The following is a 26,004-nucleotide window of genomic DNA, read 5'->3' as shown; positions in this document are numbered from 1 at the left end:
CAGAGACAGATGGACCTCTGTGAGGTCGAGGCCAGCCTAGGCAACAGATCGAGTTCCAGGACAGGCTCCAAAGCAATACAGAGAAACCCTGTCTGGAAAAACCAACCAACTTACCAGCCAAACAAACAAAAAGACAATAACAACAACAAAAACCTGCCAGGAATGCCAGGGTATCTATGTGAGATACTGGTCGTTTTCATTTGTTTCACCAAAGTAACCTTTATGCTATTTACATATAGCACACTACATCATATTCTATTATCCCTTATATACAAAACACAGAATCTTTACTTGAAAAAAATTCTAATTTCTCTAGTCAGGTAAAAAACCAGTTCAGTCAGAATTAAACTATATCAACAAAAAAATATTAAATTAGATTCTTGTAGCTGAGCATGGTGGTACATCACTCCAAAAACTGAGGCAGCTGGATTGTGAGTTCAAAGCCATCCTGGCTTACACAGGAAGAATAGTATGGTAGAATTAATTAAATTCAAGATGTTATTATTTCTAATAGGGTGAGGGGACCTATGAAGCCACTTATCAGGTTTCCTATATTCTTAGTAATGTGAAGAGAGTCCTGCTAGAACAATAACCTCCTAAGTGGGGAGAAGAGAGACCGGTGCAGTTGAGAAGGCCCATGGCAAGATCCATTAGAATATAGGATGCTAAGATGCCTTAGGATATTGTGACCGTTGTCATGAAAAATGCCCTTATAAGTTCATGTAATTGTGTACTTGGTGCCTGGTTGGTAGTACTGTTTGGAACAAGTTATGGTACCTTTAGGAGACTCAGACCCTTGCTAGAGGAAGTACACCAGTAGGGATGGACTTTGAGAGCTTATAGCTTCACCTTACTTCCAGTTCTTGTTCTCATTGTTTCTTTTGTATGTTTGAGATGCAATCTCTCAGCTTCTTGCTCTGGCTGCCTGTTGCCATTATGGGTGCTCTGGAACCATAAACCAAATTAAATTCTTCTGTAAGCCACATAGGGTCATGGTATTCTGTCACAGCAACTGGGAGTAACTAATCTAATTATCATGTCTAGGAGTTTGTTGTTGCTGCTTCTGCTGTTTTGGACCAGGGCTAATATAGCCCAGGATGGCCTTGAAGTCAGGATATTATTGCTTTGGGTGTGTGAGCACTGGGATTTATAGGTCTGTGCCATCGTGCCTGACTTAGGAATATATAGCTTTGATTTTCATAATTTAGAGACAATCAGGGAAGCAAATGTATGCAAAGAAAAGTGGCAACAATACAAAGTAGAAATACATCCTAAAAAAGAAGATAAAAGTAATTTCTTCCTAAGGAGAGGAGAAGCATGCTTTTTCTCAGTGATGCTTCTGAAGGTTTGTCCTGATGAAGCCTCTAGTTCTTCCCTTTCTGTCTTCCTGAAACAGAATGGTACAGATGCCAACTGGGGCCGGGATGCCCAGGGATCCACAAGGAAAGCAGCCATTGAGAGGTTCCAAATGGCCTTAGATACAGCTTATGTAGGTGGTGCAGATTTTCAAGCACGTATATGCAGTTCCAGAAATTAAATGTAAATCCACTCAAAAGTTTTATTAAAATTGAGGCTCAAACAACTGGATATCCATAGGTATCAATGGGACCTTGAGCTATCATTCTGAATATAGAGCAACGAAAAATGAACCAAAGACCTGATCTCCAGACCTGAACCTATGAAACTACATGAGGAAAACCTGAAGGCATTGGTATAGACAGTGATTTTCTGTCAGCTTCAAAGCACAGTACACCAATATTAGATGATTGGAATTATATCCGACTAGCACATCTATGGAAACAAAGTGTGGGGACACCTATAGAATGAAAGAAAACATTTGTAAGCTACTCCATGAACAAAGGATTAATGTTCAATGTACAAAAAAAAAAAACCTCTCAATTTAGCAACAATAGCCAAAAGATCCAAATGAAATGAGCCATTTAATTGAATAGACAGATCTCAAAAGGAGAAATAAAGTGACCAACAAATACTTTAAAAGAAAGTTTAACATAATTCTATTAGCCATGAGGGTAGTGCTACAGTAAGGTCATCACACTGTTAGAATGACTATTACCAAAACAATAGAGTCATAAATGCAAATGAAAATGTGGAAAGGAAAGGAACTCTCATTGGCCAAGGTGAGGAAAATTAGTTCAGCCGTTATGAAGAGCATTGTGGGAGCCTTCAGAAACTAAAAGCAGTTCTAGCATTTGACCCTGCTATCCTGCTCTGGCTGTTCACCCCAAGGAAATAAAACCAACATACAAAGAGACACCTCCATGCTGTTCATAGCACTATTCACTGTAGCAAAAATGAGCACCCGAGGTGCTCTTCAGTGGATGGGTGGCCTGTGCAATGCAGTAAATAAGCACGCCTGAGTGTTTTTCAGCCATGAAGAAGAATGAAATCCTGTAGGTTTCAGAAAAGTGACAGAATTGAAGGAAAGTTTAAGTTGAATAAGTCAGATGTAGACAAGTGCATGTTTTCTCTCGTATAGAGATGGTGGATGAGGAGAGTTGACCGGAATAGGGTCAGCCAGTAGAGCAGTGGATGTTAGCTGTTGGTAAGGGGGTGGATGGGTAAAGGAAGGCTGGTTTCGACTGATGCTTTTCTCTCTTGGGTCAGCTAATGCCCTGGATGCCACTGTGCTTTCTATGAAGCTGATGTCTTGGAGAACCACTGTATTTCTCCTATTGTTTTTATTTCCCCTACTTTTGATGTTTTCATCGACATGTATAACTGTATCTAATAACGGGCTTCATCCAGAAGTTTTAATGCATGTTCATACTGTGTTTCAATCACATTCATTGCAGTTATGTTTTCTTGTCTCTTTCCCTTGGTTTATTTTTGTAGACAAAATCTAACTGCATGAACTGGTCTTTTAGTTACTGGATTGTGACAATTTATTTTCAATAGTTATTGCAGGTTTTAAAAGACTCCTGAAAAGCAATAATGGAAACATGGCACTTGGAATCATTCTGGATAATATATTCTATATGTATTTTATCACTTTTCAGAGTTTTTCTCACAGATCTCTGTTACGGAAAGTGAGACTTTAATTCCGTGTGTGCATTAATTCTAGATTATCCTATTAATATAATGGACTTGTTGAGTCTTCAAACGGAAGTCCCTAGTTATATATTCTGTCATAATTCTCAGTGTTAGTTGTGAGCTTTTGGCCTTTTACTCTTCACAGAAGTAAGTGGAAGTTTTTTTTTTATTAAAATGTAAGCATTTAATAAAATGATTACAGCAACACACAATAGATAATCATAATGAAAAATATAGGACAGGAAAATAATGAATTCTAGACTTAAAATTTTACTTTACAACAAGGCACATAACACATCGAAACATATAGTAAATTTCCAAAAGAATGCAACTGGCTGCCTCTCAAGTCTTATGAAGAACGTTCTTGTTTGAACATACTGTAGCTTATTAACCATACATTTCACAGCATTAATCATTGCATAGGAGGTAAATTAAATAATGAATTCCAAATTGGCAACTAGATTAGCTTACAGTTTCTTCTCTTTCTTTCAAAGGATAGCTTAAAATAATTCTACAGTGACCCACCTTTGCCGTTCATGATTCATTAAGAACACAGTACAGTAATATTAACGAGTAATAAACCAGCACTTATGAGGCAACTATCTGTATAAAACTTATCTTTGGGTACCTCTGACATGAGTTTCAATGTATGAATATCGAAGTCAAGAGCACTTCTTCATAAGATGCATTTTGTCACATGAGTCAAAGGGGCTAAATTATTATGACACACTGGCATTAAAAACAATAATATCAGAAATCTTTACACATAGACATAGAAGTGGCTCCAACACAATGCATATAACTTATTCTTGATTAAGATATGTAAACTCATTTATTAAAAGATTCCTTCTCACACTTCCTTATACTACAGGGGTGAGTGTGTTAAGACTAGCTTAAAATTTTTTAATCAGTTTTATAATACAAAACCAAAACAATAACAAAAAGTTTAAAATATTTATGGAGCAGGACATGAACTTTTTAAAATAGATTTTTATTTAGATTAAAAACAATGTTTTTTCAATTACAAACAAGATTGAATTACATGACAATCCCAGTTCCCTTCTCCCTCCCTTCCTCCCCTACCACCCCCCCAACTAAAAGCCCTACCTATCACATATCCTTTCTTCTAATCTACACCTGACTCAACCTTTCCCTCCCTCATGACCTCTGCATTCTTCCTTTTCTTCCTTCTCATTCTCGTAGCTCCTTCCCCCCTCTTCCCATGCTCTCAAGTTGCTCAGGGGATGGTGACCCTTTCCTCTTCTCTAGGGGACAAAGTTTGTCTCTTTTAGGGTCCTCCTTGTTTACTAGTTTCTCTGGCAGTGTGGATTGTAGGCTGATAATCCCTTATTCTATGTCTAAAATCCATGTATGAGTGAGTACATACCATGTTTGTCTTTTTGTGACTGGGTTACCTCGCTCAGGATGGTTTCTTGGAGTTCTATCCATTTTCCTGCAAATTTCAAGGTTCCATTGTTTTTTTTTTTTCTGCTGAAATTTTTTTTTCTGTGTAAATGTACCACAATTTCTCTATCCATTCTTCAGTTGAGGGGCATCTAGGCTGCTTCCAGTTTCTGGCTATTACAAATAGTGCTGCTATGAACATCGTTGAACAGAGATGTCTTTGTTGTATGAATGTGCTTCTTTTGGGTGTATGCCTAAGAGTGGAATTGCTGGATCTTGTGGTAGACTCATTCCCATTTTCTTGAGGAGTCACCATACTGATTTCCAAAGTGGCTGTACAAGTTGGCACTCCCACCAGCAGTGGAGAAGTGTTCCTCTTTCTCCACATTCTCTCCAGCATAAACTGTCATTAGTGTTTTTGATTTTAGCCATTCTGACAGGAGTAAGATGGTATCTCAGAGTTGTTTTGATTTGCATTTCCCTGATGGTTAAGGATGTTGAACACTTTCTTATGTAAGACATGAACTTTTAATTTAAAATGAAATGATGACTTCTAGAACATAAATAAAGGACAGTTGACTTTGGATTTTGAAATAAACAAAGCCTGGTAGTTATAGACTAGACACTAATGATTGTGATGTAGGAGGTAAAAATGACCTGGAGGTAAAAATGACCTGCAATTTTTCTTTGATCGGATTCTGAGCATAAGTGGAAGTTTTATATCAGTCTAGTTTAGCTGTGCTAAAGTAATAATAATTTTGTAGTCAATCGATTGTGGTTCACCAGCATGGCATAGTTCATTGGTGGCTGGAAATAAATGTATTTTGAGAAACGAATTACTTTTCACATTATGAAATTTTACTTTTAGCATCCAAGTTACATGCAAAGGGAAACTTACTCTTTCATTAAGATACACTAACATAAATATGAGTTAGTAAGCCATGTATTTGAACATCCATTATTGTATGTCACTCCATCTGTGAAGGCCAACATCAAACTTTGAAGTATCATTGTTACTGATCTTGTTTCTTGCCAGACTAGGTTAGACAAGAATTTCTGTAAGTGCAAACTCTGAGCCTGCTACCTGCAGATGCAGTGTGGAAATGTCAGTATGAGTGCACCTTTTAACATCAGTTATCACCATCACTTTGGAATACATGGATTTTAAAGACAAAAACATCAGACTAGCTGTATAAATCCCTGAGGACTGTGTGAGACATTAAAGAAAGCAGACACTGAGATGTGTCTCCTATCCCTATTATCTTTCGGGCATTCTTACTTACGAGCACATTTTCCTAATCTCCAAAATCCAGTCCATAGCAAATTTATTCTGATGGGCACAAATGCAAGTTGTTCAGCTGGAATGGTTTTTGTGTAATGAAAGTTGTTGAGACTGTACCAGGAGTTAGTGGGGACTGGTTTTAACCCCTCAAAAATCCCCTTGATTTCTTTGCCTTGATCTCTTCCTTGTGTTTGTATAAGCCAGGCCAGGCCACAGATGAAAGCAAGGGACAGATTTCTGGCTTCTGTTCTCTCCTTCCACAATGTGGGTCACAGGGATCAAACTCCAGCTCTTTTACTGCTGAGCCATCTCACTGGCCTGACCCCAGCCTTGTATGCTCCCGTGTCTTTTGTTTGATCCAGTCTTCACATGTCTGAGCTACTGAAATTCCCATGTCAGCTTCTAAGAAGTAATTATGTAGTTTGTATTTATGTAATAAACACATTCAGTATGATGCAATCCCTAAGAAGCATTTAGGGAAGGTCGACTTCAGTTGTCTAATTATATATTCAATAATCTGAATAAATCAGGTAGATATTTAAAAAAAACGTGAAACCATTCAGCTCTGTATTTCAGGTACTGCAGTCATGATACTGTGCACAGCCAATATCTTCTAATATTTCAACATCCAGCAAGGAACAGAGGCAGAAAGTGAAAGAGATGTGAGGTGTTAAATGTTGAAGGGTGGTGTGATCACAGAGCAGGGAGGAGAATATCACCCAGCCTGGAGCATGTGTGCTGTGCCCTTAGCCTCCTGGTTTCCCCACTCTTGTGCAGGGTTTATGATGGAGATTGCCATGGACATCCATCTTTCAAGTTAGTTGTGACTCGTCAACTGTCTTAGTTAATGTTTTCTGACAGGGACTTTATTTTATCCCTTTATTTTTATCTCAAACAGGTTAATAAGGTATCTTGTCAGGAACAGCAGCAGTAGCATTGCTGCAGGGTGCTAAACTGCATGCTAAAGCCATGCTGAGTTAAAAAGCGTAGCTTTCCTCGAGAATGGCAGTTATGGGAAAGTGACATTTTGGGAGATGACAGATGTAGTACAACTGCAACATGTGTGTCTGTAAGTCTCTTTCATAACCCCCCCTTTACTATGATAAAATATATATAACATTTACCGTCTTTACCATTGTTATGCACAAGCCAATGTCAGTAAATGCATAATACTGTGTAACTGTCACTGCCATCTGTTGTCACTTCCAAAACACTCCTGATATTCTAAAACCGAAAGCCATTTGTCATGAAACAATAACTCATTTCCACCCTCTTATCTATCTACTAATCTCTTTCTGTGAGTTTGGCTCAGTATCCAACATGAAGGCAATGCTACAGTGTTTGCCCTTTGTGATTTCTTTCTTATACTTAGCTGTATCTTCAAGATTCATGTATGTTGAAGCATGTGTCAGAATGTCCTTTATTTTGTTATGACTGACTGCATACTTATATCTTGTTTACTCCTTTGTAGACACTGGGGTTTCTCCACCTGATCTATTGTGAATGGTGCTGCTGTAGACATTTGTACAAATTCTCTTAGCAGTTTTGAAGTCTTTTGTTAATAATTATAGTCACCACAATGTGCAGTGGACCTCTTGAACATATTCCTCATGACTCATGTTTTGTGTCCTTTGACCAGCATCTTCCCAATTTAGTCCCAAACCTCTTACAACTATTATTCTACCCTTTGTTACTATGAACTCAACTCTTGTAGATCTGTATATGGGAGACCTTATGATGTCTGTCTTTCTGTGCCTGTTTTTGTCTTAATGCCCTCCATGTGCATCAATGCTATTGCAAATACAAGATTTACTTCTTTCTTTTCAGTGCCAAATGTGTATATTTGTTATGTATTTTAAACCACTCCTTTGTCAGTGGACACTTAGATCGATGCCATGTCATACCTGTTTTGGGAATAATGATGTAATGAATGTGGGAATAGAAATGACTACTCAATGTATTAAATTTAATACACACACACACACACACACACACACACACACACACACACACACACACACATTTTTAAATTTTTTGGCCCACCTCTTTCATCTTATATATTGGCTGTACAAGTGTGGATTCCTACCGACAATGTACAAGGTTTCCTTCTTTCTACACTTTCTCATAAGTATTTGTTATCTTTCACTTAAAAAGAAAAAAGACATTCTCATTATTTAACTGTGGCTGGCCTAGAACTTACTGTGTAGACTAGTCTGCCTTTCAACTCACTCTTATCTACCTGCCTCTGCCTCCTGAATTTAAAAGTATACTCTGACTATCATTCACTTTCTTGGTAATATTTATTCTAGCAGATGTGAGATATATCTCAGCATGTTGGTTTTGGCTTACATTGCCCTTAATGTCCAAAAGTATGATTTCGGGGTCACTTGATAACTCTATTGGGTTTTAAGAAGACAGTGCATTTTTTTCCATGATGGCTTGTGCTATTTACCATTTTCCATTCTGACTACAGTGCATGGGGTTCCAGTTTCTCCACATTCTCTCTAACACTTACTGGTTTTTAGATTTGTTTTGTTTTGCTTGGTTGCTCCTCTCATGGGTGAAGTAGAGTTTTAGGCATCTGTCTCATGATTTTGTCATTTGTCCCATGATGATTAAGATATCAAATCTCCTATAATGTGCTTATTGGCCATTTGTATGCCTTCTTTGAAATGTCTAAGTGCACCTCCCCCATTTACTATTTGAGACAGGATCTTACCAAGTAGTCTACATTGGCTTGGAACACACTATGGAGCCCAGGCTGGCTTGAAACTCACAGTGACCCTCTAGCTTCAACCTCTTAGGTATCAATATTTCAGAAGTGAGTCACCATACCCTGCTCCTTTGTCTTTTTAGAATTGGGTTTGTTTTTGTTGAACTTTGTGCTTTCTATGTAATAGGGATGTTAGCCCATTTTCAGATATATAGTTCACAAATATCTTCTTGTGTTCTGTTGACTGCCTTTTTATCTTATTGATAGTGTTCCTGAGAAACTTCTCACAATGTTCATTTTGTCTGTTTTTTATTTTGTTGTCAATAACTTTGTGTTATGTCTAAGATGTAGCCAAGTCCAATGTTGTGAAGTTTTATCGTGTAGTTTCATCTTAATAGTGTCATTCATCTCTGTGAGTTCGAGACCAGCCTGGTCTACAAGAGCTAGTTCCAGGACAGCCTCCAAAGCCACAGAGAAATACTGTCTCGAAAAAAAAAATAGTGTCATCATTTTACAGCTTACATTCATGCAGTAAGCCCATCTTGAGTTCATTTTTCTGTGTGATATTCAGAGCCCAGGGTCATTCTGTTACATATAGACTTCAATTTACTTAGCAAAATTTATTCAAAACTTTTGTCTTTTCCCTGTTGAATGATCTTGTACTTTCATCAGAAATTATTGGCCATGTATGTGAGTGTTTGGAAGCTGTTGTCTTACATGTCTATCCTCATGTCCATGCTACATTTGTTTAAGAGTTTAAATTACTTGTGTTAGTAAGGCTTGATGTTAGGAAGTATGAGTTCTCCAATTTTATTCTTTTTTTCTGGATTATTTTGACTAGATAGATTTGACTAGACTGATTAGGAAAAGAAGACATTGGCATTTCTGTGGGTTAAATAATATAAAGATCTTTGGGAGAACATTAGAATCAACCCTAAATCTCACAGTATGTAAATATTATCTCTCTCTATTTGTATCTTATTCAAATTCTTTATCAATGTTTTGTAGCTTTCATTTAAAAGGTTTTCATATTTCACTGTTCCTAAATATTTTACTCTTTTTGATACTATTTATTATAAATTAAATACTTTCTTTTTGGATTGTCCCCTTTGTCTATAAAATTTTAATCAATTTGTGGACAATGCTTTTTTCTTCTATTATATATTGTTCAGTTTGTTTACTTGTTCTAATAGGTTTCCAGCATGCATAGTGTATTCTAGATACTAAGTTTATACCAGATGTAGAGACCATTTTATTTTGCCCATTCCATTTGAATGCCTTTATTCTTTTTCTTGCCTAATTGTTCTATCTAGGATATCTAGAACTTGATTTAATAGAAATGTAAAAGCCAGTACCTTTGCTGTGCTCCTAATCCTAAAGAAAACTTGCAGGTTTTTGGACATTATCGATGTTTGTGGTAGGTTTTTCATATGTGACTATTACATTGAGGTAATGCACACCTAGTTATTTGAGCATTTTTTTGTTTTTGTTTTTTTAAATCATGAATGGATGCTGGATCTTTCACAGATTGCAACATTATTTGAAATTATTGTTCAATTCATTTCCCCCTCATTATTTTATTGTGGTACATTCACGTTGCACAATGAATTAGGAATAAATACTGCTTGATTGTGACATATATTCTTTTTAATATGCTGTTCAATTCAGTTTGCTGGTATTTTATTGAAAAATCTTTGCATCTGTGACAGGAGAATGTTGGCTTGTAATTTTCTTTTTCTGTAGGACATGGTTACAGAATTGACATCCAGGTAAATGTCTCCTTCATAGAGGGAATTACAAAGGAGTGTTTGTGCCTCTTCAGGGTGGTTGTTGTTTTTAAAGAAAAGTTTGAGAAGGCTTCATGTTAGTTTTTCTTTGAATAAATCTAATGTTAATGTCTATTTTCAACTTGAGAGAATCTAGAAACACCTGGGAGATGCATCTCTGGTCATGCCTATGGGGTGTTATCTTGATTACTTTAATTGATGTGGAAGACCCCTATTAAGTGTACATGGAACCAGTCTCTGGGCACAGGAACCAGACTCTTGGGTGTGTGTGTGTGTGTGTGTGTGGGAACAACAGAATGCTGCATCAAAGCATGCACTCATTGCTCTAGAATCATCATTGTGCATGTGATGTGACCAGCTATTTCAAGCCCCTGCTGCCTTCATGTCTCTGCCCTGAAGGACCTTAAACTATGGTCTAAAACAAACCCTTTCTCCCTAAAGTTGCTTTTGTCAGAGTATGTTATCACAGCAACCGAAAAAGAAACCTAGAAGGTTCCAGGACCTGCTCTCAGTTACAGATTCAAATTCCTTACTCATCATGAGTCTCTTCAGATGTTCTGTTTCCTCCTGGTTTCATCCTGGTAGGATTTGCCTTTTGGGGGATTTGGCCATTACATGTACATTTCCAATTCACTTCTATGTCATTGCTCATAGTAGCATCCTTTTTTTTTTCCTATGGAATTGAAAGTCATGTCCCTTTCGTCATTCAGTATTTTAATGACTTGAATCTCTGCTCTTTTTTCTTAGTCCATCCAGCAAATATTTGTCAGTCATTTAAACTTTTTGAGAACAAAACTTTTATTGATGTTCTTTCTTATTATTTATTTTCATTCATCTTTTATCTGACCTTTATTTACTTCTTTCTGTCAGATTTAGGTTTAGTTGACTTTTTTTCTCTAGTTTGTTTTTTATTACAAAGTTTGATTTTTTTTACTTGAAATCATCATTTGTTTGTTTTTTATTTATTTTTATTTTTTTCTGAGATAGGATTTCTCTGCGTAGCTCTGGCTGTCCTGGAACTTGCTCTGTAAACCAGTTGGATTGAACTCACAGAGCTCCACTTGCCTCTTGTCTGCAGAGTGATGGGATTACAGGTGTATGCTGCCACCACCACCTGGTGAGATCATTGTTTTTCATGACTACTTGGAGTTATGATTTCTTTCATAACTTTGCTTTTTATCTTGTCAGAAATGTTGGCATATTTCATTTTTTGTTTTCATTCGTTCATAAATATTTTCTAATTTTTCATGATTTCATCTTTGATTCATTGGGTTCTTCTGTTATTTTTTTGTCAACTTTATACAAGTTACAGTCATCTGGGAAGAGAGACTCCCTCCGCCCCATTTGAGGAACTGCCTCCATCATACTGGCCTATAAGCAAGTTTATGGGGCATTTTCTTGATTAATGATTGATGGGGAAGGTCCTAGATTACTGTGGGAAGTGCTACCCCAAGAGAGGTGGTTATGCGTCTCCACTCGTGTTTGTGGGCTGTACTCAGGACCAGGCAATCAGCCCCGTGTCTGCTCCTGAGTGTGGGTAGACGTCTGGGCGAGGGAAAGGCTAGCTATAGACATTAAAGGAAAGACGGAGACATAGGATAGTGTCAGGAGGGCAGTTTCAGTCCATACTGAATGCACCTCTGTTTATTCATACATCAGCTTAAGTAACCAACCAAAGGTGGGGACAATGGCAGGAGACTTCTTTTATCATGTATAAAAAGGCAAATAGCAATTACTTCCCTTAATCCTCAAGACACGTTCTACTTGGCCATCTGGCCCTTCATAGCTGCACGTATCACCTAGCCTTCCGGATGAATGTAAACTCGCCTGGGCCCAAGTCAGTTGTCACTTAGATGGGAGCCATTCACCACTGAGGCCAGGGCATCCTGTAGCTGTTAAGCTAATATCATAAAGACAGTAAGAGTGATTTTGAGTTCTCTGAACTCATGGAAAGATGGAATGGACTTCGATATATGGGTCCTGATAGTTATGGATTATATAAGAAAGCAAATCTTGCAAGCCATGGGGAGTCAGCCAGTAAGCAATGTTCCTCAGTGGTTCTGCTTTAGTTCCTGCCTCCAGGTTCCTGCTTGAGTTTCTGCTCTGATTTCCCTCAGTGTTCAACTGTGGCGTAGAAGGGGTAGCTAAATAAACTTCCCTCCTAAAGTTGCATTTGGTCAGTGTCTTGGTTAAGATTTCTATTGCTGTGAAGAGACTCCATGACCATGGCAACTCTTATAAAGGAGTTGAGGTGGCTCTCTTACAGTTTCAGAGGTTTAGTCCATTATCATCATGGGGGGAGCATGGCAGCACCTAGGCAGACATGGTAGCTGAGAATTCTACATCTCATAGGCAACAGAAGTCGTCTATAGACTCTGGGCAATATCTTGATCATATATGAGATCTCAAAGCCCACCTCCACAGTGAAACACTTTCTCTAACAAGACCACACCTACTCCAACAAGGTTACACCTCCTAATAGTGCCACTCCCTTTGGGGGCCATTTTCTTTCAAACCACCACAATCAGTGTTTCATTATAGCAACAGAAACCAAAACAGGACAGTGCTTAGTAGTACATTGTTTAATTTTCACAAATTTGTGGGTTCTCCATCTTTTTTGTTTCTTTTATTCTTCTCTTTCTTTTCCTTTACTTTTATTTACCCCCCTTTTTTTTTCAAAATGAAATCACACACCCACACTTTTTTGTGGGGGGTGTTCGAGACAGGGTTTTTCTGTGGCTTTGGAGGCTATCCTGGAACTAGCTCTTGTAGACCAGGCTGGTCTCGAACTCACAGAGATCCTCCTGCCTCTGCCTCCCAAGTGCTGGGATTAAAGGTGTGAGCCATCATCACCCGGCTATCCCCACTTTTTTAATGTTAGTTTTGAGATTATGATATAATTACAATATTACTATCCTTTGTCTTTCATCCCTTCCAACCCTCCATGCATCCCTCACACTCTCCTTCCAATTCATGGAAAATTCTACTCTTTCACCTCCTGTTTTCAAACTCCCAGGCTCAGGGATCCTCTCCCCAGTCATATCGCCAAGCCTGACTCAGTAGGAATTTGTTTTGTTTTTTTTAAGTGATACCTAATTCATTTTTAGTATGGTCAGAGAAAATGCTATGCCACACATTTTTTTTCCTCTGGGTTTGGAACAGTTCATTGTGTATAGGATAGCTAAAGTGTAGTAGGTCAGGGAAGAAGAATGGGATGAATTTAGAATGAAAGACAGAAAGTAAAAGAAACCCTGAAAGTTCTTTTGTTGTTGTTTGGTTTGGTTTTTTTCCAGACAGGGTTTCTTTGTGTAGTCCTGGCTGTCCTGGAACTCACACTGTAGACCAGGCTAGCCTGGAACTCAGAGATCTGCCTGCCTCTGCCTCCTAAGGGCTGGGATTAAAGGAATGTATCACTACCTCTTGGCTACTCTGAAAGTTCTCACTAGATAGTTTTCCTTTTATTCTTGGTATTGAATGAAGTCATTAAAAAGGTTGCAGAAAAGGAATTTGTTGAAGCAGCAGCAGGTACTGGGGATTGAACCTAGGGCCCTTTTCATGCTAGTAAGTGCTTTTCCACTGAACTTTATCCCTTGCTCTATTTCTATTTATTTATTTAACATTACTTATGGACTAGTTTATTTATTTATTCTGGGGCAAGTTCACTCACTTTAATCTAGGATCACCTCAAATTCACTATGTGGTCTAGGCTGTCTTTAAACAAATAGCAATCCTCCTGCATCAGCAGGCGGAGTGCTGGAATTAATAGGCGTGTGGCCTCACACCCATCTCTAAGCCATATCATTGAACGTATTCCCGTGGTACATGTGAGACAAGCAATTGTGGAGGCAAAGGGAAGCAGAGAATACACTGTGCTGCCTGAAATTCTTTGCAGGTGAGGGAACCAAAGGCAGCTGCATGTCTGGAGTTACCGAGATGACACAGCCATTGCCTGTGGCTGCCATAAAAGCATGCAGTAGGTGGCGACAGTAGAAAGTCGTTTTCCAGCAGTGTTAGAGGCTGCAAAGTCCCCTCTTGCAGTGAGGTGGCTGGTGGCTTCTTCAGGCTCCTAGGTGCTGCCATCCATACTGTGTGACCTCGGCTCTGAACTCACACATGAGGACAGGAGGACAAACTCACTGCCGTCTCTTCTTGAGATGTTTTCACTGAGGATGTGATGGAGAATGCTTGTAGATTCAAGATACATTTATTCAAATAAATAGCAGCCAAACGCAAGCCAGAGCATGCCCAGGGGCGCCAAGGCAGGGAGGCCAGAGAGAAGGGGCAGCCGAAGGGGAAGAGAGTGTTCCATATGCTTGAGGCTGCTTAAGAGCCCATGCTCTGACCTCACACTGATCACGCCTTCAGAGGCAGAGGCGTGGTCAGGCACACCTGTAGCCAGCCCTTAGGAGGCGTGGTTATGGTGTCTCCCTACAAGGATGTTTGCTGTCCCTCCCTTGCGATTTCTCTTGTCTAGCATTCCTATATAAATTTGTTGCACTAGCACTGACAAAGTGATCATGGCAACCAGTTCTTACCGCTGGCACACAACAGTGGCACCAACATGGCTGCCTACTGCACTATCTTCTTAAAGCTCTCGGAACTTAATTTTAAGGTCTGGTTAATGTAGTGTATATTTCTGTTTTCTTTTATTCATTTTCTACTTTCCCTTTAAAAGTGGGTTTTAATAAATGCTATACAGGCAAGTGTTTTGTTAGAGTAAGAAAAAAGGGAGAAGGCCTCAGGAAAAGGAAGAACTACAACCAGTGCTAGAAAACACACAGAATGTCATTAGATCATTATGAACAACTATACATCAACAAATTGGAAAATCTAGATGAAATTAATAAGTTCCTATATACTTATGTCTTTCTAAAATTGAATCATATAAATAGCATAAAAATTGTGTTGAAAGTGAAGTATTAGTCTCTTTTGTAAAACCATTTTCATAAGAACTTTGCCAGTTTGCTTCTGGTTTTGCTTCAGTTTATTGTGAGATAAATCTGTTTGTAATTGATCTTCTTACTCTTTTGAACCTTTCATTAATATATAAGATTCTTCATTGTCTTTTGTGACCTGTTTGGCTTTTAAATCTGTTTTGTTTAATGTTTGCAGAGCCATGCCTGTTCTATTTTGGTTGCCTTTTGCAAGAAACATCCTGTTTTTTTTTTGTTGTTGTTGTTGTTGTTTTTTTTTTTTTGTACTTTTATTTGTAACCAGTTTCCACCTCTGTATCGAAGGAAATATCTTTATTCATGGTCTCATTTGCACCTAATTTGCATCTAGACAGCACTTATGGAAATCATATTTTTAATTCTTTCTAATATGTGTCTTTTGAATGGAGACTACATTGTATTTACACTGAAGTAATTACTGATAAACAGGGGCTTGGGTCATTGTGCTAACTGTCTTCTGGATGCCTTACAACTTTTTATTTGTTCCTCTTCTCTTGTTTTACTTTCTTCCATGGTGCCTTCCTGATTATTGTAGCGAAGCATTTAAATTCCTTCCTTGTTTATTCTTTTTCAGACAAGGTCTCATTATGCATCCCTGGCTGGCCTCAGATGTGTAATGCTGCCTCCACCTTCAGAGTCCTGGGATTATAAGCATGCATTATCATTCCTGACTTCATTTCCTAGTTTCCATTGCATGTTAGCCGTTTTCTTTGTGGACATCACAGTTAACAAACTAAAGTTACATTTTAATTTGAATCTAGAACAGCTTTAGTTCAGTTATATTATTCTCCCCCCCCCCCTGTGTGTGTGTGTGTTGTGCTTTTTCTTTTTTAAAATTCTGGTTTGTTTATTTTGTTTGCATGTTTGTTGTTTTTTTAAGAGAGAAAGGACTTGGAGTTAGGTGGGGAGGGAGGTAGGAAGGATCTGGGAGGAGTTAGGGGAGGTAAAACTGTGATCACACTATTATATGAAAACAAATCTACTATACACACACACACACACACACACACACACACACACGTGTGTGTGTACACACAAGCACAAACATGCATGTACACACACCATAATCAGCAGCCTTTGTCACTCAGCTGTTGATTATACTCCTATATTTGTCTTTAAATGCTTGATTATAGTTGCTGTATGTTTGAGTTTGTCCTATGGAGAGGTTCTTAAGGTTCTTGGATATGATACTTTTATGAATGCCTTTAACCAAATATGGGGAAAATTAGTCATTTATATGAATTTCGTTTATATTTCTCATCTTTCTGGAACACACACACACACATTTTCTCTCTCTCTCTCTCTCTCTCTCTCTCTCTCTCTCTCTTTCTCTCTCTCTCTCTCTCTGTATGTGTGCAGTATGAATGGGTATGTGCCATGTTTGTGAACATGTAACCAGAGGCCAGAGGTTGACATAGGGTCTCTTCCTTGGTCTATAGAGCAGAGTTCCAGGACAGGCTCTAAACCCTGTCTAGGAAAACCAATAAATAAATAAACAAATAAATAAATCTTTATTTTTTTAAAAAATAAAATTTTCTTCTCCATATTTTGGGGAAATTATGCCCATCTTGATATTATATGTGTATATATTTAATAAATTAAAAAACTTTACATTATTATCTGGTGTTGCCTTATATCTTCTTAAAAATAAAATCTGTGTCTTGTAGAGCCTGGTAAGACAGTACATTTCACTTTTCCTCCCTCTTCTTCAAGGTGCTTTTAAGGTTCTTCCACTGTTTGAAAATGGAGTTTTTCAGTTCTTCATAGACTTTTATATGATATTTAATTTTTTTCTATTCTAATAATGCTGTACTGTTTTCACAGCTGTGTAATTTCTAGATCAAAGGATAAGAATACGGTTTCTTAAAGAAACTCTGATGGTCTCCAGAAATGAGAACTATTTACAAGCAAGGAGAGGTGTAGAACTTGGGGTCAGGGTGAAATGTAAAAAACAGCCCAAGAAGAAACCAGAACCAGAGATGATATAAGGGTTCAAGAAAACTGCTGTGTGATAGGAGTGATAAATATTTCTGGCAATAATTTTGAAAGTGGCCTTTACAGTTTAATTAGCACAGCTCTTCCTGGGAATATTTAAGAATAATACTTTAAATGTCACTGTGCTTTATTGGGACAATAAAAATGTAACTTTTTTATAACTGCTATTGTACTTATTTTCATTGTAAAGATGGTGCCTATTTACTGCATGTGATTTGAAAATGCAAGAGCATATAAATCAGTAAACATACTTTAACCTATAAAGAGCGGAGTTGGAGATAACCAACACATCAGTCTCTTATTTATGTATAGGCTTCTGCACAGTTGAAAACATATTGTATATATGCTTAAATCTACACTTCCTTTTAATAATCAAATTTGGTGTATTAACTTACTTCTTGTGTATTATATGTTGTCTGTTTCCATGCCTTCAGGTAATAGAAATCTAGCAGTGTTTTGGGATGAATTCAGATACCAACACAGCAAAGACCTGGACAGATCTTCAGGGTCTCTTCAATGGCAAAGAAGAAAAGCCCTGGCTATCCCATTTATCCTGCAATGTGGTGAGTGCTAGAAGCCAAACTACCAGATATTCATAATCTCCTAAATGTTCAAGTCTAAGACAAAACTGAGTAAAACATTGTGTTTGCTCCAAAGAAGTTGTTGTCTAGGCAACAGCTTAAAGTAAGTACAATAGAGGGCAAGTCAGGTAAGGGAAGGATTAGATGCAGAGTTCTTTGAACATGCAGTGAAAAAGCGGGGTGGGAAAATGGAGGCAAGGTTTTATGACAGAGACATGGGATAGTCGTTGTGACAGGGTTCAGTAGAGGCAAGGTACAGGGAAAGATGGTTGACCTCAGATATGCACCTTATTTAAAATATTTGTGATGGAGGACTAGGAACACCCACTTTTCTACTTTTATGTAACACTGTGTCTTAAGACTCATGGGGATTTCTGTAATTTAATAACAAAATAAGTGAAGGATGACCAAATGATGAAAGATGGAAGTATTTTCTTGGGTAAATGCCTTTGTGAGCTCTTGAATTCCAGGGCTGGCTTTTACTTTGATAAACAGTAGGAGGTTTTGGAAAATTCTTAGTAGAAGAACAGCAACAAAGACTCACTGAGAGCACTTGATACACTTTCAAGTCCACCGTCTGAAGGACTTGGAATTAAGGACAATATACTTTCTGTCACCTACAGTCCAGCAGATAAGACAGACAAGTGCCAGGAAATTACCTCCCAGCCTTTCTTCTGGGAGTGGCCCAGGGGGAATTGATGAGTCAGATGTAATTTGAAGTAAGGCAGCTACATGAAGAATGATTTGGTGCAGGACCAGACTAGAGAGAAGGTCAAACTTGTGATGGTAGAGTCCTTTGTAATAGAAGACCTCGGGGAGAGATGTAAATGCCTGAACTAATGTGTGGCAGTGAGGTTTAATAAAAGGAACATACATGACATGTTTAGAAAGTATGACTTTGGTAATTGACGGCAGTATGTGCCAGCCTGCCAGGTGACAGTTATAATGGCCAATAATAAGTGTATCTTTGATGCTTACCAAGTGCTTAAAATGCAGTCTCCAGCGCTAAAGGACTGTTTGGGATTAGGACAGTCATTGGTTATCTCTGAGAATTAATCGCCTATTCAGAAAATGAGACTAGTGCTTATAGTTATGTCATAAAGTTGTGAACATATGATCTAATAAGTGTCAAGTTTGCTAAGTGATCAAGAAACTGTATCGAGGTGTTGATTTTCATCGTCATTAATACTGCTAAGCCATTTTATCCTCAGTTCCTCCTTATATAAACACTAGTAGAAATCTCATTTTTTTTCCAGCTGTTTCTACTGAAACAGAAATTAAGTCATTCTCCCAAGATCCATAGGCTATAGGAAGTGGTTCAGGTGCTAGTCCGCTCTGCAAACTGCTTCTGCTTCAGGAGTGCACAAATTGTTTACCTCTGTGTCAAGAGGGAACTCTGGATTAAACCTGGGCTTAGCCTGAAGATAGCTGTGTGCCTTGGGCCTAAAAACAAGTAGGAATTGTAAGGCGAGACACACAAAGAAATCAGAGAGGGTTATGGAATCAGAGTGAGAGGGGGTAATGGACAGAGGAGGGCAGTGTGTGAATGACTCACAGATCTTCAGGAAGTAGAGCAGACGGGAATAGGCTGGAAACAGTGAGAGTCAGGTCATTGGAATTCTTAGGAAAAGGGGAAAATGAGACCTAGCAAGTTTCTTTTGCTCAAAAGGAATAGATAGCATACAATTTGGAGGGAGCTGGAGCAATGGTGACTGTACATTTCTTGGTGAGCTTCTTACATAGCTCACGGAAGCCTGGAAAAGCTATGCCAGCAGGCATGGGGTGTGGGGTGAAGGGGTTGCTGCTTTAGGTATGTCTGAACTGACATTTTTTTTTTTAAAATTTTGTATTCACATATTTCTTGTTTTTCTCTTGGTGGTCAGATCTTTGTCTCAAATGGAGAGTCCTGCCTTTCCTTTCTAATTACCAGGAAGAATTCCCTGACATGTGGATTTGTGCTAATAATCCCAACAACCTGGGAAACAGGTAGTGTTGATCAGTTTTTGAAAAATTCATTATCAGTGTAGAATTCCTAAGGTGTATCTTATAAACCTTGAACGTGTTAGTTGTAGAGAGATTTTAGCTTAGAAGTGGTTTTTCTTTAAACGTTTCCTTAGCTCCTTGCTACCTCTGTGAATATTATTTTGTTGGTGTATTTTTGCATATTGAAAAAGAGACCTGCTGTAACAAAGCACAGGTCCTGGGGGGTGTGCAGTTCCATCCTTCCCTGGCAGGAAGCCTTGGCCTCCTGAGCTCCATCTTCCCATTGCCGCTCACAAGGCATACAAGTTGATCTTACCAGAGTGTTTTTGAGAGGGTACATCCAGGGGCACTAAACTCTTAGGCATGTTTTGTTTTTATTTCTATTTAAGTCATATATATTGATTCATTGCTTTCTATGCTGGAGGAAGAAGTTCAGACTAAACCGGAAAAAGGGCTGATTAAATATTGATGGCTGTCAGTGTTCTTACAAGCCATTTTAGACTAATAGTCTGTCCCTAGGGAAAAAGAGTTAGTATTCCTTTTTAACAGAGGCACCCTCACCCCTGCATTGCTCTTCTGAAGAGTCTCCTCTAAGTCCACTATTGCTAATAATGACACGTGGGTCATAATTCTTGTTGAAGCATTTTTATCCAACTCTGAAAACAAAGCACATGGGCTTGGGAAGCTGTCCTTCACAGCTTTCTTTACTTTGCATTTTTCAGTGACCCTGAACTGTCATGCTCTTGCCCTATTCTCTTAGCAACTAGTGATGCCTCACAGAGCATTTCGAAATCATCTTCAAGACTATATTAATTTTGTCCCTTTTATACATCCAAATAATAGCACTTGCAAGGGGAGGTAAAACAAATTTAGTTGTGTTGACAGAAAACTGATGGACCTTGAAATCCAAACTCCAGAAAGTGCTTCTATGTATAGTTTCCTGAAGCCTCTGAACCTTTAAACACACTATTGACCATATGTATTTCATTTCCATCGAAAAGATTATAATAAAATATGAATAAAACAGCAGCAGGAGGCTTAGCAAGATGTAAAAGTATCTAACAGAGAGCCGACACTTCCTGCTCGGGGAAGTCAAGGTCAGTGGTGTAGACTGATGACTATGGGTGGAGCCGGGGGATCTGAGCTGGAGTCTCAGTATTCTAGTCTGAACCTGCCTTCCAGAGGGATGGGGCTTGAAATATTCCCCAGTATATATGCACTGTTAAGTTTAGAGAGAAACATGTAAAATAAATTCATATAAACAAATGATGTGGTTGTATGTTACGACGTGTTCTGTGAGTACATGAGCAGAGTCATGAGATGAGACATGGTATTGTCTATCCTTACAGAGAATACAGTTGGAAGTCCAAAGCTGCTTCCTAGCTGCCCCCAAAGTCAATGTCATTGGGTGGCATTTGAATGAACAGTGGTCTGTGTAAATAGAACTTGAGACAGAAACGCCATGGCTTTCTCTTCTATAATATTTGCATATTATGCCACTTTATCTTTACAAAAGCCCTGGGAACTTGTCCCATTTGTAAGAGGAGAAAGCCCTGATACTCATAAGGCTTCAGTGACATGCTGGGGATTCCCACTTCAAGCTGAGCCTGAAGCCAAGAGTCAGACACAAAGCGTCTTATACATCCTAGGGAACCCAGTCCACCTACATGCATTTAGTAATTAAAGCCATCTTACACATGGTGATATGCAAGACCAGCAGCCCGGACAAGGTAAAATGGAGCCAGTCTTGTTGAGGCTGCTGACGTCTTGTTTGTTTTCTAGTTTGAGCACAGAGGGAAACTACATTTTTGTCACAATACCTGAGAAATAGCTAGTAGCGCACTCCCATGATATTCATGATATGCATTCATCTGTATTGAATGCAGGAAACAACCAACACCAGTAGGGTAAAAGTGATGTCTGTTATTTGGCTGAACCAGAAACCCCTGAATTTTGGGAAGGATGCAAAATACGCAGAGGTTATATTGCATATTAAAATTTATGATCAAAAAAATCTTTGGCCGGGCGTTGGTGGCTCACGCCTTTAATCCCAGCACTAGGGAGACAGAGGCAGAGGCAAGTGGATCTCTGTGAGTTTGAGGCCAGCCTGGTCTCCAGAGTAAGTGCCAGGATAGGCACCAAAGCTACACAGAGAAACCCTGTCTCGAAAAACCAAAACCAACCAAACAAAAAAACTTTGAAGGAGACAGTTGAATGTACTTCATCTTAACAAAATACTTAGGTTTCTTTGTTCTGAATAAAAACTTAACATGGCCATAAGGTTCTTTCCTCAATGCAACAGAACACTGTGTTAGTACTGTACACAGACATCTTCAGATTCATGTTGTCAGTAGCTATGTATACAGGAGTCATCCTTGGGATTTGTTTATGCAGCACCTTTCTTTGAAAATAGCAATAGCAAATACCACATGAAGGTAGAATTAAGTGTTTTTTTTTTTTCACAGCAGTGCTTGAATTTGATGGTAGTTCTTCACTGTCTCTGTTGGTAGGGGGCAAGAAAAATACATGCTTACAGCCTGGAAAACCAGAGCTGGTGGTTTCCATCTGTTTTATATTTTCTTCCCTGTTTGCAGTGTCAGGAGGCCCCCCATTGCCTGTCTCCTCCCTTTCCTCTTTTAGTGATGGGATGCAGCTCTCCCCTACTTCTATCAATAACAGAAAATTTCTTAACCTAGAAGAGAGCCAAATAATTGACATCTGTATTTCATACTACTAATGCATACTCCAGCCATGCCCCAAATCAGAACTGTACTCAGAGAGAGTTCAGTTCCTTTTCTGCATCAAGTCTTGATAACAAGGCAAACTAAACAAACTATTTCACTTTAAAGAATGATAGATTCAGTTCTCTAGAACATAGCCATAGCATTTTTAAAAATTAAAGCAAAATGGCCTCAAGCTTTCCAAAATAAAGGGTTAGTTATTTTTTGTGACCATGATGAGAATTACTCATGGTTGTAAAATACACAAGGCTTGGAGCCAGGATGATTGACCACTGAGGACGGCAGTTCACTTGGGAAAGATGTGCCAATCAGGGTTGCTCAGAGCTATCTAGTGACCTATGTACTAGCCTCTATAACCCCAAAGCTGTCCCGGCATCCTGCATGACTTGGTGGTCATTGTTCTCTCAGGTATTTCAAACAAGATCCTTGTGTCTCAGAGACAGAAATGCTTGTTAGATTTCGGAGTGATGCATAGATTTCTAAACTAAATCTGGGGGCCGGGGTGAGGAAATGTTTGTCAGAATTGAGATGATAAAATTTTTTTAAAGACTTAATTTATAATAATGTAGGCTAAGTGGACCATTAGTAAAGTAATTTGTGTTCTCGCAGCCGCATAAACACTTGTGGCTCCACTCTTTGTGTGTAGCTCTTTCCCATGCCAACTGGGCATTTAAGAGAAAGTCATGTCATCCTGCCATCTATTTGAATTTTCCGTGTATAAGAGAAAACACAACACTTTAGAGAAGTAGATTATCTCTATAGTCTGCATATACCTTCCCACTTCCCTCTGATACTCATCTGCTCCTTGTTGATTATGAAGCTGTAACCAGCTGGAACACCTGCCTTCTATCCCACTGGGCACCATGAGCCGAAGACCACCATCAAAAGATGAGAAAGAGAAGCAACTTCAAGAGTCAGTGCAGAGGTACCAGAACAGGCTGGCCGAAGCACAGCCACAGGTGAGCTCTTACTCAGCCTTCCAAATATAGCAATTGCTCTTGAGAGCTGCTGTCTTTCATGCAAATGGACCAATATGGTTTTTCTCAAGTAAAGTGTACACAGCTTTTTTTTTTTTTAATTTCTCTTTTGCTACTTTGCATCTGAGAATTATTTTAAAGGTAACTGGAGAGAAGGGGAAGTGCTATCAAAGTATCTAACTATGTACTAAGGCCGTCTATCTACACAGGGCACGTGGGGAGCAGGGCATTTGTTTCTGCTGTACAGTTGTGTGCTTGTGTAGGGTCAGGTGTTCAAGACAGGGAGCCAGGTGCACAACTCCAAAGATTGGGCTACACTCCTTCCCCACCCCTGAGCCACCAGGCTCCTTTCCTAAATTTGGGCATTTACTCTTTCGGTAAAGCGTGGTTTTTCAACAACCGTGGCCTATTAATATAGAATGTCAAAGGCATTTTTTGATTGTTAGGAGAACTCGGTAAGAATAAACACTACTATGGATGAATAGGTAATGAGGAGAATTTCAGTGAAAGAATTGTGACATACAGAAAAATCCTATGACCTTTATTTTTATTAGCATATATCAACTGTCCAAAGTAAGGGGATTTTTCGTGACATTTCTGTAATACACATGATGTACTTTGATCATTTCCTTCCTCTTACTCTTTCTTAACTTTCTCCCCCTTTCTTTTCTCCCTTTAACACTTTTCTAGTATATCTTTATCTTCATTTTTCCACTTTGATTTGTTTGCTTGCGTGCGTGCGTGCGTGTGTGTGTGTGTGTGTGTGTGTGTGTGTGTGTGTGTGTGTGTGTGTGTGTAGGTCAGAGGATAAGCTTGGGTGTCAGTTTCCACCTTCTATATTGTTTGAGGCAGGGTCTCTCTGTCATTCAAAGCTGCGTTTGCCAGGCTAGTTGCCCGAGCACCTTTGGAAGTCTCCCTTTCTCACCCCCATCTCACTCACATAGGAGCATTAGGATTAGAGATGTGTCAGAGGTCTTCACACTCATGTAGCATGTGCTTTGCCTACTGAGCCATCCCTCCCAACCCTTATTTTCTTAGCAAAGAGTTACATCTCTGCTTATAGATTCATTGCCCAAATTCAGCATTTTAAAGGTTACATAGCTAGTTTGCTCAAGTAGCATTTGAGAAGGTCAACAGTAAATATTCTGAATTATTGATTCATCTGTGGATGCCAGAAAACAAAAACCGAAAAGACTCATTAGAATGGAAAATCCAGTGATGGGGTAGGATTCAATCCCACATTCCATCAGTTTTGGTTTTTTTAAAATGTAGACATTTTCTCTTCTTACCTTCCCTCTTTGTTAGGGATCTGCAGTGTGGGTCATTCACCAGCTGAGGTGATAACACGCCTGGCCTTCCACCTTTAGCTTGGCATCTTGATCAGTTTGGAAATGATACTGAGGATTACTTGGAAAACACATCCTGAAGCATTCACCAGTGCTAAAACACATCTCACTTTTCTGTTTAATTTATAAAGCCTCTAGTCTTGGGTGTGATAAAAGAAACCAGAAATAAAGGTATCAGAGCCTGTGGTTATTTTAACTAACATGAAATAGATCAATTCACATGTTTCTGTTCTAAAATGCCTCTTTTTAAAAAAATCATTTCTGTTTCACTCATTGAAGCTTTGGGGGGGACATTCAACACATTGGAGTTGATTTTACCTTTTGGCTATCTCTGAATTTATTGTTTTCCTTCCTCAGAGGTCACTATTGACAATTGGATATTGATAGTGTCATTCACAAAGCCTTACTTAGCTTATTGTTTGTTTAAAATTGGATTGTGTTATTTATCATTGAGGTGAAGATTTTTTTGAAAGCTCATGAAGTCAACAGGTGGGAATCATTCTTTCTGCTTATTCTCTCTTGATAGATTTTCCCCACACTCAAATTTAAGTCAGGATTGTAGATTCAGCTCATTTTGATTCTAACAGCAATTTAACACCACTTATGTAGAAATCTTGTTCAAAGAGTCTAAGAATCCTCACTGTCTTTTTCCTTTAGTGAAAGGAGAGTTTCCACAAAAGTCTGTGTGGGAAAACAGTTCTAGAATCATAATATATTTTTAAGTATTCAGTGCTCATCAGTGACCCAACTCCAGGCAGCTGGTTAATTTTGAGTGGCCATTGACTTTTGAATGCTTGCTTTTGGGGATGTCCCAGGCTGGACCATGTAGGAAGTTCAGAGTAACTGGAATATTAGAACATAAGGTTCCCAGATGCAGGGAATGTCTCAGCTGTGCCTACCATGATTCAGCACTACCTAAGTCAGTGCCTGGTGGGTACTGAACATGTAACAGGTCATTGTTGCAACGGTAAATAAACCACATCTTCAGTTACCAAACTGTCTCTTTGTGGACCAAATCTAATGATGACTTACAAATTACCAACCACAATAAGTCAGTGTTAGTTCAGTAGTGCCTGATCACACCTGGAATGGTGTGGCATCTTATTCTAAGGAGACCTTGAGGGGCGCTTTATTCTAAGTACCTGTCATAGGGGAAGTGGCCTTGAACTTCTATCTTGAAGTCTACTTAGAG

The 26,004-nt window shown here is 38.7% G+C and overlaps 1 protein-coding gene across 1 annotated transcript in view; it reads left to right on the top strand.

Moving 5' to 3' along the window:
* Positions 1–26,004, top strand: part of Morc1 (MORC family CW-type zinc finger 1) — a 160,114-nt gene that overhangs the window by 77,937 nt on the left and 56,173 nt on the right. Inside the window, exons 15-17 of the mRNA XM_027413258.1 lie at positions 17,619–17,747; positions 19,649–19,751; positions 23,310–23,448. Of these exons, the coding sequence (XP_027269059.1) occupies positions 17,619–17,747; positions 19,649–19,751; positions 23,310–23,448 (371 nt within the window). The remainder of the gene's footprint in view (positions 1–17,618; positions 17,748–19,648; positions 19,752–23,309; positions 23,449–26,004) is intronic.

This window comes from Cricetulus griseus, chromosome 4 (genome assembly GCF_003668045.3).
Source record: "Cricetulus griseus strain 17A/GY chromosome 4, alternate assembly CriGri-PICRH-1.0, whole genome shotgun sequence".
NCBI classification, from domain to species: Eukaryota; Metazoa; Chordata; class Mammalia; order Rodentia; family Cricetidae; genus Cricetulus; species Cricetulus griseus.
Note: the sequence above shows the minus strand (reverse complement) of the source record. Positions and strands in the feature narration are given on the sequence as shown.